Source organism: Psittacula echo (assembly GCF_963264785.1).
Source record: "Psittacula echo genome assembly, chromosome: 4".
Classification (NCBI taxonomy): domain Eukaryota; kingdom Metazoa; phylum Chordata; class Aves; order Psittaciformes; family Psittacidae; genus Psittacula; species Psittacula echo.
The window spans coordinates 75,335,499-75,352,327 of NC_137738.1; the positions used below are offsets into that span (position 1 = coordinate 75,335,499).

General features: G+C 37.8%; 1 protein-coding gene across 1 annotated transcript in view; it reads left to right on the plus strand.

Moving 5' to 3' along the window:
• Positions 1-16,829, plus strand: part of COL12A1 (collagen type XII alpha 1 chain) — a gene marked incomplete at both ends in the record, with an annotated part of 100,790 nt that overhangs the window by 51,505 nt on the left and 32,456 nt on the right. The window contains 16 exons of the mRNA XM_080615307.1: positions 227-356; positions 1,160-1,299; positions 2,392-2,521; positions 3,219-3,361; positions 4,121-4,250; positions 5,191-5,333; positions 6,886-7,015; positions 7,227-7,346; positions 7,995-8,141; positions 8,928-9,044; positions 9,453-9,599; positions 11,577-11,651; positions 12,212-12,351; positions 13,437-13,560; positions 13,750-13,893; positions 16,113-16,277. Coding sequence (XP_080471433.1) covers positions 227-356; positions 1,160-1,299; positions 2,392-2,521; positions 3,219-3,361; positions 4,121-4,250; positions 5,191-5,333; positions 6,886-7,015; positions 7,227-7,346; positions 7,995-8,141; positions 8,928-9,044; positions 9,453-9,599; positions 11,577-11,651; positions 12,212-12,351; positions 13,437-13,560; positions 13,750-13,893; positions 16,113-16,277 — 2,125 coding nt within the window. The remainder of the gene's footprint in view (positions 1-226; positions 357-1,159; positions 1,300-2,391; positions 2,522-3,218; positions 3,362-4,120; positions 4,251-5,190; positions 5,334-6,885; positions 7,016-7,226; positions 7,347-7,994; positions 8,142-8,927; positions 9,045-9,452; positions 9,600-11,576; positions 11,652-12,211; positions 12,352-13,436; positions 13,561-13,749; positions 13,894-16,112; positions 16,278-16,829) is intronic.

The window sequence follows — 16,829 nt, forward strand, 5'->3', positions numbered from 1 at the left end:
AGAATACTGGCTTTGTGTCACTGGACTGTCTAAACTTGCTAAGATGAATATGTACTAAATATTATTATTGTTCAGTGTCTACTGTCACTGTCAGTCACAAGAGCATGCAGCATATATCATAGGGTTTTCCACTCCGCATCAAATGTTTACATTTTTCACTATAACATTAAGCAGAAAAGGGGCAGAATAAAAGGGATTATAATTCTTTCATTTTGTTTTACTGCAGACTGTGGTTGGAGGGCGGCAGAACAGTGTGGTGATACAGAAGCTGCAGCCTGACACACCCTATGCTATTACTGTGTCATCAATGTATGCAGATGGGGAAGGGGGACGAATGACAGGACGAGGCAGAACCAGTAAGTAACTTCTTGGAATTTTCGTATTAGGTGTGAAACAATATTGATTTATTACTTTTCTAATTGGCTGACAAAAAATATTGTGGTGAAATTCATCCCATATGTAGCTGTCATTTGTCCTTTGGTGAGTTTCAAGTATCTAAAGTAAGAAGGCCTGTAAGTCTGCTGGCTGTAGAGAAACCCTGGGCAGCCACCTTAGACTGGGCACTGAGCTTTTAGGACTGAGAGAAACTCTACTGCTACTATGGAACTTATTCCTCATCTTAATCTGTTTGTTTTGTGCCACAATTTAGTAAACATCTTTAAAGCATCTGAAGGCAGGTAACTCTCATATGTGTGTTGCTAATTATAAGCTTACTATTTTCCTGTCAGCACCTCCAGTTCAGAAGCTTTACAGTATACACTTTGAGACTCCACCATTTTACATTAATAGTGTTGTTTTGATCATGCTATAGCAAGCATTGAGGGATTTGCTACCAGAGGCACTTCAGGCATAAAACCAATTCACTATTTTTAATTAATTAATTATTTAACTATAAGTTTATTGGTTCATTTGTACTTAGTTTACTTTTGAGCCTGCAATACAAAGTCAGACATAGCAATGTGTTTGGTGAGGAAGGAACCAAACATTCCTAATAAAGTCATTGTGTAATTCTAAAATAGTGTTCAAAAAGAATTTTTTCTTACTACATTTAGCATTCCTTATGCTGTTGGATGGGTGTCGTGGTTTGTTCTGATAATATTTAACATGAACTATTAAGCATGTGGTTCAACATTTCTGACAGCTCATTAACCTATTTCAGAACCTCTCACTACTGTGAAGAGCTTGCTAATTTATGACCCAACCACTAGTACTCTGAACATTCGATGGGATCATGCAGAAGGAAGTCCTCGCCAGTATAAGGTGTTTTATAGACCTACAGCTGGAGGTGCAGAAGAAATGGTAAAGACTTTGTGTAGATTTCACTATCTCAGATAATTTGCAGCTCACGGTGTAGGTGGAGAAATGCTGCTGGGTGAAGTGGGTCTTGTTGATTAGGCACTGGCTTTTTTTCTATTCATAGATACCTCAGAGAAAACGGAGAGCATCTTCATGAAAGTCAGTTACTCCCCATATGTATTAGGGATGTTTGATTTTATAGTAGACCTTCAGTGATTAGTTCTTAGCACAGGGATTTAATACCACACAAAATTTTTTGTTTGTTTATTCTTAGGGCAGTGCATGTGAATGTAAAGCTGACTTCAGGGTATACAAAAGGCTATAAAGTTAGCAGACCTCATTTATACCCATTTTCACTGCTCAGATGACATGTGACTGTAGGCAGTCAGCTGGGATGATACATGTGAAAGCAGAAAAATCCACATAGGTGTTTTATTCTAATCTCCTAAAATTATATAATTGCTAGGGAGCTAAAACAATCTTGAACATGTGAATCCGTGCTTCAGACTGTAAAAATATTACTCCTTCCTCCTTGTGTTTTTTTCCCATGTCTGTGCTATTGCATGTGCCTGTGAAATGAGGAGTACATGAATTACCAGTCTTTCGATAACATCTAGAGAGCTACCAATGATAAATATTCTTAAATGCTGTGGAGTTTTACTTTGTAACATGAGCTGCTCATTACTTCTTGTCGTTAGTTTTAGTGTTTATGTAATGTTTATTTTTTTATTTAGAAAGTGACCTTTTAATGCCTCTAAGCTGCTAAATAGTAGTCATTAAAGAGATCACTGCAGATTCTGTTATTAGTAGAACCAGGATCAGGACCCCAGAGTGAAGATAGCTCTTCAGGGATTGTATGGGGGAAGCATAGAATTTAACAATCATTTTTGTTAAGTCCAAGACAGAACTTTCTTGAAAGGTAATTCCAGAAGATACCATGAACCATATCGCTTTATGCTTCAGGGTTTGTGAATTTTTTAGTACATCCAGTCTAGAAATGAGATGTGGTGGAGGAGTAAGTGAGATACAAACAAGCCTAAACTTTTTGCATATTTATGTAATGTCATTACTCTACCTTTCTTTTTAAAATTGTAGACCACAGTACCAGGAAACACAAACTATGTAATTCTAAGGACTCTTGAACCCAACACACCTTACACTGTAACTGTGGTTCCAGTTTTCCCAGAGGGGGATGGTGGACGTGTCTCTGAGACTGGAAGAACTTGTAAGTAAAATCATAGTTTTCAAGAAAATGTAAGGATTTTTTGTGTGAGTGGCTCAGATAATTAGAAATCGATTTTGCATCAATTTTTTTTTCTCAAAGCTAAAACATAAATGCAAGAAACTGTTTACCTGCTTGGGTATGGTTGCAGCTCTGTAACTTACTCCACTTTCTGTGCTTTTATTTGTGTGGAGGCTTTCAGTCCATTTATCTTGGGCAAGCTCAGCTCTTACCTTGTGCAGCAAACTTACAGTTTTAGTGAAATAGTAAAATTTTAATTGTAGTGCCAGTAGCAATACTGGTGAACAAATGGAAAATACTGGTGCTAATCCATAGTAACGTCCATACCACGTGCTTAAAATTTTTAAGGGAGCTTCTGCTCCTAAAGTCAGCATGACATAAAATGTGTAGTTTATGGATACTTTTCATAGCTGCCTGGTCAGCAATAGGGTTACAAAGTGTTATGATTATACCTTCAATTTGCAGTGTAAACATACGTACTTTGCTGGCTGGCAGGAGTGTTTGTAAAGACTAATCACCAAGACTGTAAGATTTGTAGATTTTGGGGTAACAAAAGTAATATGTTTATCTTGGGCTGATTCCCTTTTTTTGCTCCTTTGAGCACTGTTGTAAATTCAAGTGGAACTAGAACTAAAGAAAGCAAGTCTCTGAAACTTAATTTAAATTATCCTTGATCTAGTGGAGAGAGGAACACCAAGAAACATTCAAGTTTACAATCCCACACCAAACAGCATGAATGTCCGATGGGAACCTGCCCCAGGTCCAGTACAGCAGTACAGAATTAATTACACTCCACTATCTGGGCCAAGGCCATCAGAATCTGTGAGTAATTTGTTTTTTATGTTATTCCTTAAAAGTGTGCAGCGGATATTGCTTCCTTCAATGGGTGTAGAATAATAGTAATAAGCTCAGGTCAACTGTGTGCCCAGGAGTGTCCCTGCTGAAAACGCTTTGTCTACAGGAAGTTAGTCCATTGTAAATAGATGTTTAATTTGATGAAATAAAAGAAATAAGAAATAAGACTACCAGGTAAAGATCAGTTAAAATAAAACTTTTTTTTTTTTTTACCTTACGAAGAGAGAAGAAAGCAACAAATATTTATTAGTAAATGTTTAATTATGACTCCAGACACCATTTTTTATGTGATTTTACAACTAAACTGTCTGTTTAGTCCAGATCATAATAGTCAAACTGCATATTACTTCACACATAAGTGGGAATCTGTCTATTAGTACCTGTTAGAAAATGTCATTTTTATCTTTTTTGTTTTCTGTTCCTGAATGTTGGTTTTTTTCTGAACCATTTTAATGTAAAATGTAAAAAATAAAAACTCCATTTGCAGAATGAGAGTGCCTTATGGATTCGTGGGTTTGGGGTTTTTTTGGGGTTTTTTTTTTGCACCTGCTCTTGAATTTTTATCAATATTATTTGGTTATTTTAAGCCTGTATTATTTTTCTTGGAAAATGTGCAGCATGGTCCTGTTCCCAATTTTTCTATATTTCATTCAAACTGCTAATTCTAACAAGACATTGTATAAAATGAAACCTATTTTATATAGGTGTTTTTTGTTTCTGTTTTAGATTGTGGTACCAGGCAACACTCGTGATGTGATGCTAGAGCGCTTGACTCCTGACACTGCTTACTCAATAAATGTTATAGCTCTGTATGCAGATGGAGAAGGAAATCCAAGCCAAGCACAGGGAAGAACATGTAAGAGGCAGTCAGTAGTTGCTTTGTGAAATATATGTCAAAATTTGTGTGTGAAGAATTTATAAAATTGGTTAAAATCACAAACAGTGTGAGCTGTTCAGTGCAACTCTGAGATCAATGCATTTGAGTTATGGCTGAAGCAATTATAAGCCTCCATGGAAGTGGTCTTTTGCTATGTTGGCTGGCAGCTATTGTACTTGCATAATCGTCAATGTCATTTTCACTTGTGAAATAAGCTTAATTTGAATGTTTGAGTGTAAAATCTGTTGCATGAAATGTGATTATAGGCAAAGAGCAGTTTGTCTTTAAAAAAAAAAAGGCACATTAAGATGGGTCGAATTTGCTGTCAACAGAAAAGAATGTGCTTTATTTTCTGTGTCTTACATGATAATTATATATGTCAGCCTTCCCCGAATGTTTGGTTTTTGCTGGAGATGCCTAAACACCAAAACTTCCTTGCTAAAATTTAGCTTGTGGGATCTTAGTTGTCTTATGCTTTGCATCTTTAAAATTCATTCTAGAAATAACATGTAAATGAGCTGTCTGTGGCAATAATAGGTCACCCCTCTTTTGCTACTTCTGTGCTTTTTCTGTTAAATCCCCACATTCACCTAAAACCTGTGACAAGCTATAGTTATACGTGTGTTTGCATGAGTCTGAGAAGCAGAATGTATGTAGATGATGTAGATGCTTAGTTTGTGCATCCCTCAGATGTTGTCTCCTTTCCATACTGCTCCAATTCTTCCAGTTAAGATCCTATTTCTGTTCAAAACTTCAGGCACTTCTGTATTATCATTGACTAAATTTACCTGTATGTGTTTATTTGGGGTTTCAGGGAGGGCCCTTAGCTTTGGTTTCAAGGCAGCATTTGAATCACTGAGGGTGACACTGAACTGGAAGAATCATACTTCATACAGCCTTCCATATTTTATTTCTTTAGTGCCTCGCAGCGGTCCAAGGAATGTGAGAGTGTTCGATGAGACCACAAACAGCCTTTCTGTTCAATGGGACCATGCTGATGGGCCAGTCCAGCAGTACAGAATCATTTATTCGCCCACTGTGGGAGACCCTATTGATGAATATGTAAGTTCTGTAATTCTTTAGTGAGCACCAAGAGGTTCTCTGTTGATTCTTTAAGCTACAGAAAAACAATGTTACCTGTTCTACTTGTGGTCCAGTTTGTATGCTCTGTAGGTTATTTGGTCACTGTTGTCAATGCTGAGAAGCTCTTTGTATGAAACACTGGTTGGTTTATCCATCAGTTTTTGGGGGTTTTCTTTGTTTGTTTTTCCACAAAGTTGCAGAATATATATGTTTTAATGAACCAACTTGTGTGTAAAGTAATGTGAATAAGAGTCACACATTAATCAGAAGATTCTGAGCAGAGCTTACTTTCTGACATTTAGCTCAAACATTGTGCTACAGTGAATAGCCATCTATTCATGCTCTACTAGTTAAGAAGTCAGTGTGCTAAGATACAGAATAAACACAAGCCTGCTTTTTATAAACTGAAGAGAGTGGGTGGAGCTTAATAAGAAAGCAATGGCAATGTTGATTCAGCATCTAACTTGCTTTTGTCAGGTTCAGTATGAATTGTAAATGTGCTTAATTTCCTGCAGCTTAATGATAGCATAAATAAATCTGAAGCTTATAAAATTCTCTGAGTGTTTATAGCAAAGTCAAACTCAGAACCTATAGAGGTCAATAGAAGAATTCCTGCTGACTGCCACCAGCCAAAATGTAATGTGTATGGAGCTATTAAAATGCTATTACTGCTTATATGTTATTGCATAAGGCATGCTAAAAAATCATAATTTGAAAACTCCCTGCTGGATCTGTTAATCAGGACACACATATTTTTCAACACATATATCTTTTTTGCAGAAAATGTTTAGCATTTCATAAAAACAGCAAGTCTCAACAATTTTTATCAAGTAATAATGGAAAATGTTGACTGGGACATGCTTTTCAGATAGACATCTTGAGTTACTTTCCATAGTTTCAGTGCTTTATGGCCACTTTATGGAGCAGTATCTCTTTTTGTATTATGCCTGTGTTTTTATTAAAAAAGAGCACTAGTGCATGGCTGCACCAAGAAGCTGGGGAGATTGAAGGAAGCATAAATAGGCGTGTTTTTACATACAAAAATATTTAGAGCTTCCTTCTCAGACTAACTTGTGTCTGCCAAGAAAATTATATCCTAAGATGAAGGTAATGAAAAGGTAGAAACGAAGCTCATGAGTAGCATGATGGGAGACTTTTGACTGCCATTGTCATTTTAGGATTTTTTTTCTGTCTTTTCTATCTCCAAGCACATCATCATGACTTTTTCTTTTCTATGAGGGAACATGAAATCTTGGTGACGAACTGCAGCATCTCCGTCTGATGTGAGGGCAGGGGCTTAAGAGTCAATTTGATTTATCTTTTTTGCTAACCCCAGTGTTTTATAATTTAAAGTAATAAATATAATTGTTTATAGGCTATAACCCTTAAAATATCCTGAATGACTTTAGCTACAGTGGACATAAAAAAAAGTGCATCAAGAGTCAAACCAGATTTTTGGTTCTAGTAGCTGTCATTATTGAACAGTTACAGGACTGTGAGTTTGTTTACCTCTGTTTCTTTTGTGTTCTAGACAACAGTTCCTGGGATAAGAAATAATGTGATACTACAACCACTACAATCAGATACACCATATAAAATTACTGTTGTGGCTGTGTATGAAGATGGAGATGGGGGACAACTGACTGGAAATGGCAGAACTGGTAATTAGTTTTAATATGGTATATTATTTTTTTTCATTTGAGACACATATTCCTTGAGCACTTCAACATTGTTAAGGTTTCATTATGTTAACTATGTCTTTGATGTGATTATTACCTGAGATAAAATAGATTTAAATAGAGTTACAATGTAAGCTTGTAGAGGTTGAAAAACAGTCACTAGTCTAATTAGAGCGGTTTTCTTTCTTTTTAGTTGGCCTGCTTCCTCCTCAAAATATGTATATAACTGATGAATGGTATACACGATTCAGAGTTTCCTGGGATCCTTCACCATCCCCTGTTCTTGGCTATAAAATTGTATACAAACCTGTGGGTAAGAAAGCCTGTTCATTCCAAACATATCACTTTCAGAACAGTGAGTGGCTAATGGGTGATCTGAATAGAAATCATACATATCATGAAATGTTTGTGTTAAAGGATTTCTTGCTTTTCTTTGCTTACTGATTTTGATGGAAGCTTAAGTCTTATTATCAGTATTTTATACGAAGCACAAGCTATCAAACAGTGTTTCATACATTCAATTGCAGAGATGAAATTGTATGTTTAAAATATAATGTGGTGACTAGATAAAATTCTGGACCAGACTTGGTTTTTATCTCTTTAATATCTCCTCTCTTTCTGAGTGTATGAACTGGTGTCTGTGAGATGAGCATTGGACATTTAGGAATTTAGGTACTGAAGTCCTTCAGAATCTGTTTTTATGTGTCAGTACAACAATATGCATTCCTTTCTGTAAGTTAAATCAAACGCAAACATTGCACAATAGCCTGTAAAGCTATGTGTATGTTCTGTTTGCAACAGTCTAATATGCTACAATTTAAGAAATTACTATGTTTTATTCCAGAAAAAAATGAGATTAGGAGTTAATGACATGTAAAAGATGGCAGATAGTTCTGTAGTTCACCTAATCATGAATGTTTCTCCATCTCTGTACTTCCTTAATGCATCCTTTCAATTCAAGGTTCAAATGAGCCCATGGAGGTTTTTGTGGGAGAAGTGACTTCCTACACCTTGCATAATCTGTCTCCCAGTACTACTTATGATGTGAATGTTTATGCCCAGTATGATTCTGGAATGAGTATACCTTTGACAGATCAAGGCACTACATGTAAGTAAAAATAATTTTGTTGTCGTCATGGTAGATACATATATTGCTCTTAGATAATGTTGATTAAGAGAGGATTTTTACGGTTGGTTGTTAGAAAGCCTGAATATCCTCTCGTGAAGAATATGTCATTTGTCTATGATGTAGACATGGGAACAGCAGTGGAAATAAAATCTTAAATAACGACTCGCTGATATAAAATTTTCTAGTCTGCTTTCTAAAATTTTATTCAGCTATAGCTGGAGTCAATCTTTAACTGTCTCCAGGGAACTACAAAATCTAACCATGCTAAGCAGGTCTAGGCTTTTTGCCATTCTGCTTTTATCTCACAGAAATGTCCAGTGACTGAAACTTCAGCTTTTCAGAAGATGATTTTGTTGATGGCCTCAGCTAAGAAACTTTTAAAAAATTCTTCAGTTAAGATGAATTAAGCATCCTGAGTTTTGTTGACTTGGTACATTCTTTTCTTACTGCCATATATATGTGTCAGATTCTCATTTTTAGAAGTTTCTTATTTTATAAAGAACTCGACTTCATATGAAAACTCATAAAATGGGTTGTTACCCAATATGGGAAAGGTATCAGACTTGGGGCCTTTGTAAATAGCTAGGATGTGATCTCTGGGGCATAAAAGAAAATGAAGAGATTTGGCTAGAACTGCTCTTTCCTTCTATGAGTATTTAAAAAAGATCAAGTTCTAGACCAGAACTGCTAATATAGTTTTCATTTCTATGTACTTCATCCATTACATACTGTTTTCCAGAAAATAATTTGTTTCTCTGTTCACAGTATATTTGAATGTCAGTGACCTAACAAGTTACAAAGTGGGTTGGGATACTTTCTGTATCCGATGGTCACCCCATCGGTCAGCAACTTCCTACAGACTGAAGTTAAACCCAGCTGATGGTAAGTGCATTTAGTTTTTTGCATTTTACAGAAACATAATTGTCTTATCTCAGTGACAACACCATTTATTTGAGATGGTGGCAAGCACCCACCAGAAGCCATCATACATCTGGTTGAGCTTTAAATCTCTGAACATAACCTGTTTTTCTAGAGTGGTGAAAGCTCTGCAAAGAGGGAGTGCTGCTTATTGTCAAGTTATCTTTCGTTACTGGGAATCTGCTAGTTATCTGGGTTTCACAAGTACACTGCAATGTTGGTCTAGAAAGGCTGTTACAGGACAAGAATAAGACTTGTCGCATCCGCTCCAACCTCCTTTAACAAAGTCTCTAATTTTTACACTTATGTGTGCACATATTAAAACGGAAATAGTGGTTTCTAACTTTCTTTCCATTGGGCTTTTTTTGACAGGTTCTAGAGGACAGGAAATCACAGTACGTGGATCAGAAACGAGCTATTGTTTTACTGGCCTCTCGCCAGACACAGAATACAATGCTACCATCTTTGTTCAGACTCCTAACCTCGAGGGACCTCCAGTCTCTATGAGGGAGCATACGGGTAGATATGCTGTGAACCTTCAGTTTTGACTGTAGAACTTGTTTCGTCTGTAGAAGTTGTCTTGCTCCTAAATGGCTTTCAATACCTTTTTTTAAGTTATCTTTCCTGTTTCTGTCAATGTAATGTCAACTGGACTTTATGAGGGAAAGGAAAATTCTATGCTCTTTTTCAAACCAAGTGTTTCCTAGCACTTGGATGAAAAATGGAGATGCATTATCATAGTACAGTGTTACATAGTACATAGTGTGCTGAGGGAACTGGCAGAAGTCATTGCTAGACCACTCTCCATCATCTTTACCAAGTCTTGGGAAACGGGAGAGGTGCCTGAGGACTGGAGGAAAGCAAATGTCACTCCAGTCTTCAAAAAGGGCAAGAAGGAGGACCCGGGTAACTATAGACCGGTCAGCCTCACCTCCATCCCTGGGAAAGTAATGGAACACCTTATCCTTGGTGCCATCTTAAGGCATATCAAGGATAAGAGGGTTATGAGGGGCAGTCAACATGGTTTTACCAAGGGGAAGTCATACTTGACCAACCTCATAGCCTTTTATGAGGAAATAACACGGTGGAGGGATGATGGCAGAGCGGTGGATGTGGTCTACCTTGACTTCAGCAAAACATTTGACACAGTCTGCCACAGCATCCTCATAGCTAAACTGAGGAAGTGTGGTCTGGATGATCAGGTAGTGAGGTGGACTGTGAACTGGCTGAAGGAGAGAAGCCAGAGAGTTGTAGTCTATGGGACGGAGTCTAGTTGGAGGCCTGTATCTTGTGGAGTGCCTCAAGGGTCAGTACTGGGACCAGTATTATTTAATATATTCATCAATGATTTAGATGAGGGAATTGAGCGTACTATCAGCAAGTTTGCTGATGACACTAAGCTGGGAGGAGTGGCTGACACGCCAGAAGGCTGTGCTGCCATCCAGCGAGACCTGGACAGGCTGGAGAGTTGGGCAGGGAATAACTTGATGAAATATAACAAGGGAAAGTGTAGAGTCCTGCATCTGGGCAGGAGCAACCCCATGTACCAGTACAGGTTGGGGAACGACCTATTAGAGAGTAGTGTAGGGGAGAGGGACCTGGGGGTCCTAGTGGATGGCAGGATGACCATGAGCCAGCACTGTGCCCTTGTGGCCAGGAAGGCCAATGGCATCCTGGGGTGTATTAGAAGGGGGGTGGTCAGTAGGTCGAGAGCGGTCCTCCTTCCCCTGTACTCTGCCCTGGTGAGACCGCATCTGGAATATTGTGTCCAGTTCTGGGCCCCTCAGTTCAAGAAGGACAGGGACCTGCTGGAGAGAGTCCAGCGCAGGGCAACTAAGGTGATTAAGGGAGTGGAGCATCTCCCTTATGAGGAAACACTGAGGGAGCTGGGTCTCTGTAGTTTGGAGAAGAGGAGACTGCGGGGAGACCTTATTAGTGTATATAAATATATGAAGGGGGAGTGCCATGAGGATGGAGCCAGGCTCTTCTCAATGGCAAACAATGATAGGACAAGGGGTAATGGGTACAAACTGGAACACAAGAGGTTCCACTTAAACTTGAGAAGAAACTTCTTCTCAGTGAGGGTGACAGAACACTGGAACAGGCTGCCCAGGGGGGTTGTGGAGTCTCCTTCTCTGGAGACATTCAAAACCCGCCTGGACACATTCCTGTGTAACCTCATCTAGGTGTTCCTGCTCTGGCAGGGGGATTGGACTAGATGATCTTTTGAGGTCCCTTCCAATCTCTAGCATACTGTGATACTGTGATACTCAGCTCATGTAAAAGTGTTCCTGTTACAATGAAATCATATACCTTTGTTTTAACAATAGCAATACTCTCACTATTCTTTACATAAAATTTTTCTTTGCCAATGATACATTGGCTAGATTAATGAGAAAATATTAGAATCTTTCTGTATTGCAATATATTACATAATCTAGAGCTTTTCCTTGAAATAAATAATTTATGTGAAATAAAAAAAATGTTTCGTTTCAGTCCTCAAACCTACAGAGGCACCAACTCCACCACCTACACCTCCTCCACCTCCTACAATTCCTCCAGCTCGGGATGGTATGTTTGTTTGCAGAATTACTCATTATTTGTATGTAGTTGCTCCGCTGCTTAAGAGTTTAATTCTATTTTTCATAAATTTAAATAGATTTAAAACTAGCTCAGCATTTTAGGAAAATGAAGTCTGACAGTGGTTTCCTAATGCCATCTGTTTGCTCTTGAGCTTTACTAGACTTCAACATTTTCTGGTTTAGAACAGCAAAGTGCATACATTTAGGGGAAAAATGCACGATAACCTATAGCTCTGCAGCAAGTCTGTGAGTCTGTCTGCCCTCAAAGGACAATTTATGTTTTATGTTAGCTGGTCAGGAAAAAAAAAAAAGTAATTTAAAACATTGAAATTTGATTCTTGAGCTCTTTCTCACTTCTTGAACTTTTCTTTGAAAAATTTTAATAACTGTTTTTGTACTGAGCATTAGCCATCTGCCATGTTGGCTGCATGGGAAGGGAAGTTTGCTGAATATTTATTATTCTTGAATTTTCAAATTTTGAAGCAATGTGCTTTATTTCACAGTGATATGATTGATGTGTTTTAAGTGTTCCTTTTCTTGGTCTTTCAGTATGCAGAGGTGCCAAAGCAGACATAGTATTCTTGACTGATGCTTCCTGGAGTATTGGTGATGATAACTTCAACAAAGTAGTGAAATTTGTTTTTAATACAGTAGGAGCCTTTGACTTGATTAATCCTGCTGGAATCCAGGTAGGTTTGTTATTTTCATTGGGTAAATTTTGGAGAGAAGCTGAAGATGAAGCTGAATTGCTAAAGTTGCATGTGATTTTCCTTTCTTTCAGAATGCTGTCATTTTTTCTTTGTATTAGATTATTGTATGACACGTGTACGTGTATGCATGTATAATTATTTCTGAAATGTGTTGGTCATTTTGTAAATGCAAAGGGAATCCAGTCTATCCTGAGAGGTTACTATTCTGAAAGACAAAAGTTGTAGTGTGTGTGAATCCTCCAGGCAGAGAAACTGGGTAGATATATGGCCCATGTATGGTTAATTTTGTATATTTTTTTTATATAGGGTATCAACAACTAGAACACTGTCTAGGTTTTTTCTGTTTCATATCAGAAATCTGTTTTGGGATTAGTCTGACTGTTGAGTGAGGGTTACATTTTAATTTCTCAGTGCAAGAAAGAAGTCTTGTATATATAGAGTCCAGCTGGCATGCCATAAGCCTTGTTTTACGGAGCTGCCTAGAACCCCACTAAGCAGGCAGAAGCTGTTCAGGAGAGGCATTTGTAGAAGTCTGTTCATCTCATCCTAAAGATAGATAACATGGGTCCACTAAACAGATAATTTCAGCATAAACATTCAGTGATGGTATTTCAGTATTTAAGGCAAGAGAATATACAATTTAGAATATATCCAACTTTATTGACATTCTATTGCCGAATTATTTTTTTATTTCCTAAACAAACCTGGAAGAGGGTTTGTAGGTATTGTATGTCTGCTCAGAAGCAGAGAATAGGCTATATACTTATATATAATATATATAATAATATACTGCATCACAATAATAGGAATAATTCAATTGTATCTATTTAAGATCACATCACATTTCATACTCTGAAAGAGAAAGAAAGAAAGAAGTGTTGTGTGCATATTTCTGGGATGATATCAGTGTATGTAGATATGTCTGTGTATGCATAATCATACATATATGAAAAAAAAATTCAATTATTTAATGCTTACTAATATACCACAATAAATATTTAAATTTGAGGCTGTTGGTCTGAACATGGAGGTATGAGACAGCACTGTAATGTTTTCCATTTCAGGTTTCATTTGTGCAGTACAGTGATGAGGCAAAATCTGAATTTAAACTGAATACATTTGATGACAAGGCCCAGGCCCTGGGAGCTCTTCAAAATATTCAGTACAGAGGAGGAAACACAAGGACAGGTAATTCTGAGCGGTAATCATATTTCTTTAACATGAAATATTTTCAGAAACTGCCTCATTATCCTAATATTGCATGGCTGAACAATCAGGTTTTTATGTTCTGTTTTTGCTATGTGGCTCTTGCCTTTTCAGAATAATTCTTTCTTGTGGATAATATGGCTGACTCCTTGTTCATTGTGTGCTTTGCAGGCAAAGCCCTAACATTTATCAAAGAAAAGGTTTTGACTTGGGAGAGTGGCATGAGGAGAGGTGTTCCCAAGGTACTTGTTGTTGTCACAGATGGCCGGTCCCAGGATGAGGTGAGGAAAGCAGCAACAGTCATACAGCACTCTGGTAAGCAATTCACACTACCTGGCTGTTTCAGTTCCTTATGTGTTTAGCAATGAAATTATAAGTGGTGCTTCAGTTATCTGGGAATCCTTTACTCATAATTTATGGACTCAAAAACATATTCTGAGTATTTGGGAAAAATGCAAAATTACTTAAAAGATTTAGAGTCTCTGGGCCAGACTTACTTTTTCTTTCTCTAGCCTTCTGTCTGGGGAAGGATGCGGCTTCCCAAAGCTTTCAAGTAATTCCCATGCATATTGTTTCATATATGTGAATTTTGGTTATTTTGTTCTCTCCTTGCTGTGTGGACCTCCAGGATCATTGCGAACTGTGCTCCATTTTACTGCTTTTGATGTAATAGGCCTGGCTTTTTGAGCTTTATGTTTTACCTGGCATAAACCAGTGGATCTCCATTCAAAGTATGTGTTTTTGGTGGAGCTGGGTCTGAACTGACTCCTTCATTGACTTTTGAGCTGAGAAACGCTGCACTTCTTCTTCAGATTTGCTGAATGTGGCTTATGTGAGTCTAATCTATTCCTGTCCCTGCACCCATCAGTTCTGCATATCAGTGCCTGATCCACCTGGAGTTCTGTTCCCTGAGTAAGGAAATTATGTACTTCCTTACAGAAATCACAGGCATGTAAACTATCAGTAGTCATCATCTCTGCCTCTATGATCTGAAGGAATCAGCTCTGTCTAGAGGTTTTCTAAAGATATTTGGCTACCCTATTCATAAAAACCTCTACAGTCTCCCTGAATAATCTGCTTCAGTACTTAACTAGCCTAATAGTTGGAAAGCTTTGCCTCATGTTTCACTTAAGTGTTTGTTCAGGCTAATGAAGCTATTGTCTTCTTTTAATTTACGTGGTTAACCAGGAAAGCGACTGATCACTTTCCACTATAATGGGCCTTCATATTTGAAGCCTGTTGTAATTTCCTGTTTCTGTCTTTTTTCTAGACTAAACAAATCCATTTCCTTCAACCTGCTGTTGATCATGTTTTCTCAACCTCTTATCATTTTTGCTCTCCTCTCTACTTGCTTTGGTTTCTTTGCATCTTAAATGCAAAAGCTGGGTGGAGTATTTCAGCCAAAGCTTTACCAGAATTTGCTACAGAGAAATAATTATGATATTTCTGAAATACTGAAAACTTAAATAAAGATAGCTTTCTAATTTGCAATAAATGTGAATTCTGCTTTCAGCCTCCAAGTAGCATTTCCAATGTCTGTGCAATGTCAGTGAAATTTTGTAGATTTTATTCTATATAGTGCTGAATTGTTCAATGAGGGTGGTTTTTTTTTTCCTTCCTTGCTTTCTGATATGGCAGAAGGGTCAAATTATTGCATGGAGACTTAGGTGGGAGAAGAGAAAGGAAGAAATGAGTCAGCAACAGAATTCTGTGAAAGCTACAAACTAGCAGGAAACAAAAACTTGATACAGAAGTCAAGAAGATGCTAATTTAAGGAAAATTACCCTGACAAAGAAGGAGATTATGCTCATACACCTAGTGATATGACTAAATTCTAGGGTCTGGGTTCTTATCATTTGACTTAAGCCATCTCATAACTAAATGTCTAATCTAAAGTCATAATGTAGAGTCTTTTTATGGCTAGTGAAGAGAGCAACAGACAGGCATCTGCAGACTATGGCTTCTTCTATCTTGAAGTTATCATCTTAGGGAGGTAAGATGAATTGCATTCTGAATTTGCCCGTGTCTGTCTGTTGATTGTAGAGGAAAACTAGACAACCAGCTTAGACTTGTTATTAACTTGGGAAGTAAAAAATTGTGAGATAAATACCACCCTAAAAAAGTGAAAGAAATTGAGAAGCATGCAGGAGATGGCAACAGACCGACAACTGGATAACTAATAGCACAGACATTTTGCACACAGGACAGATTTAAGAAACTGTAGAATTGAGAAGACTGTACATTTTGTATGAAAGTGAGGGGACTATGTAGCCAAGGCTGTGTGAGATTGGATAATGCCCAATAAAAACCAATGAAAGAATTAGGAGAAAATTTTGAAAGAAAGATTCAAAAATTAGTTTAATCCCTCCTGGGCTTAGATAGGGTGAAAGGATCTTCAGAATGTATGCTCATAATGAAGGTCAGATAAAAGAGTAGGTAGAGTAATCAATGATAGAGATGGGTTGTGAAATACTGACCTGAAAAATGGCAATGTATATTTACTACATTTCAAGTAACAAGTGTTATTTTTACAGGCTTCAGTATCTTTGTGGTTGGTGTGGCTGATGTAGATTACAATGAGCTGGCCAAGATTGCCAGCAAGCCCAGTGAGCGCCATGTATTTATTGTTGATGACTTTGATGCCTTTGAAAAGATTCAAGATAACCTTGTCACCTTTGTGTGTGAGACAGCTACCTCAAGTGAGTAGAAGACACTATTTTCCCTTTCCCAAATTAATATATTGCTATTAGCCTTATATACTGCCACAGTTGTGCGGTGGGCTTACCCTGGCCGGGTGCCAGATGCCCACCAAAGCCGCCCTATCACTAACCCCTCAATTAGACAGGGGAGAAAAATATAATGAAAGGCTCATGTGTAGAGATAATGACAGGGAGAGATTTTTCACCAATTATTGTTATGGGCAAAACAGACTTGATTTGGGGAATTAAATTTTTCATTTATTACTAATCAAATCAGAGTAGGGTAATGAGAAATAAAACCAAATCTTAAAAACAACTTCCTCCACCCCTCCCTTTTTTCCTGGGCTTATCTTTGCTCCCAATTTCCCTTCCTCCTCCCCATGAGTAGCTCTCAGTTTCCCAGTTCCCCAGGGAACTGGGATTGTAGTCAATTCATTGCATGTTGTTTCTGTCCCTCCTCCCTCCTCAGGGGAAAACTCCTCACACCCTTCCTCTGCTCCAGTGTGAGGTCCCTCTCATGGGAGGCAGTTCTCCATGAACTTCTCCAATGTG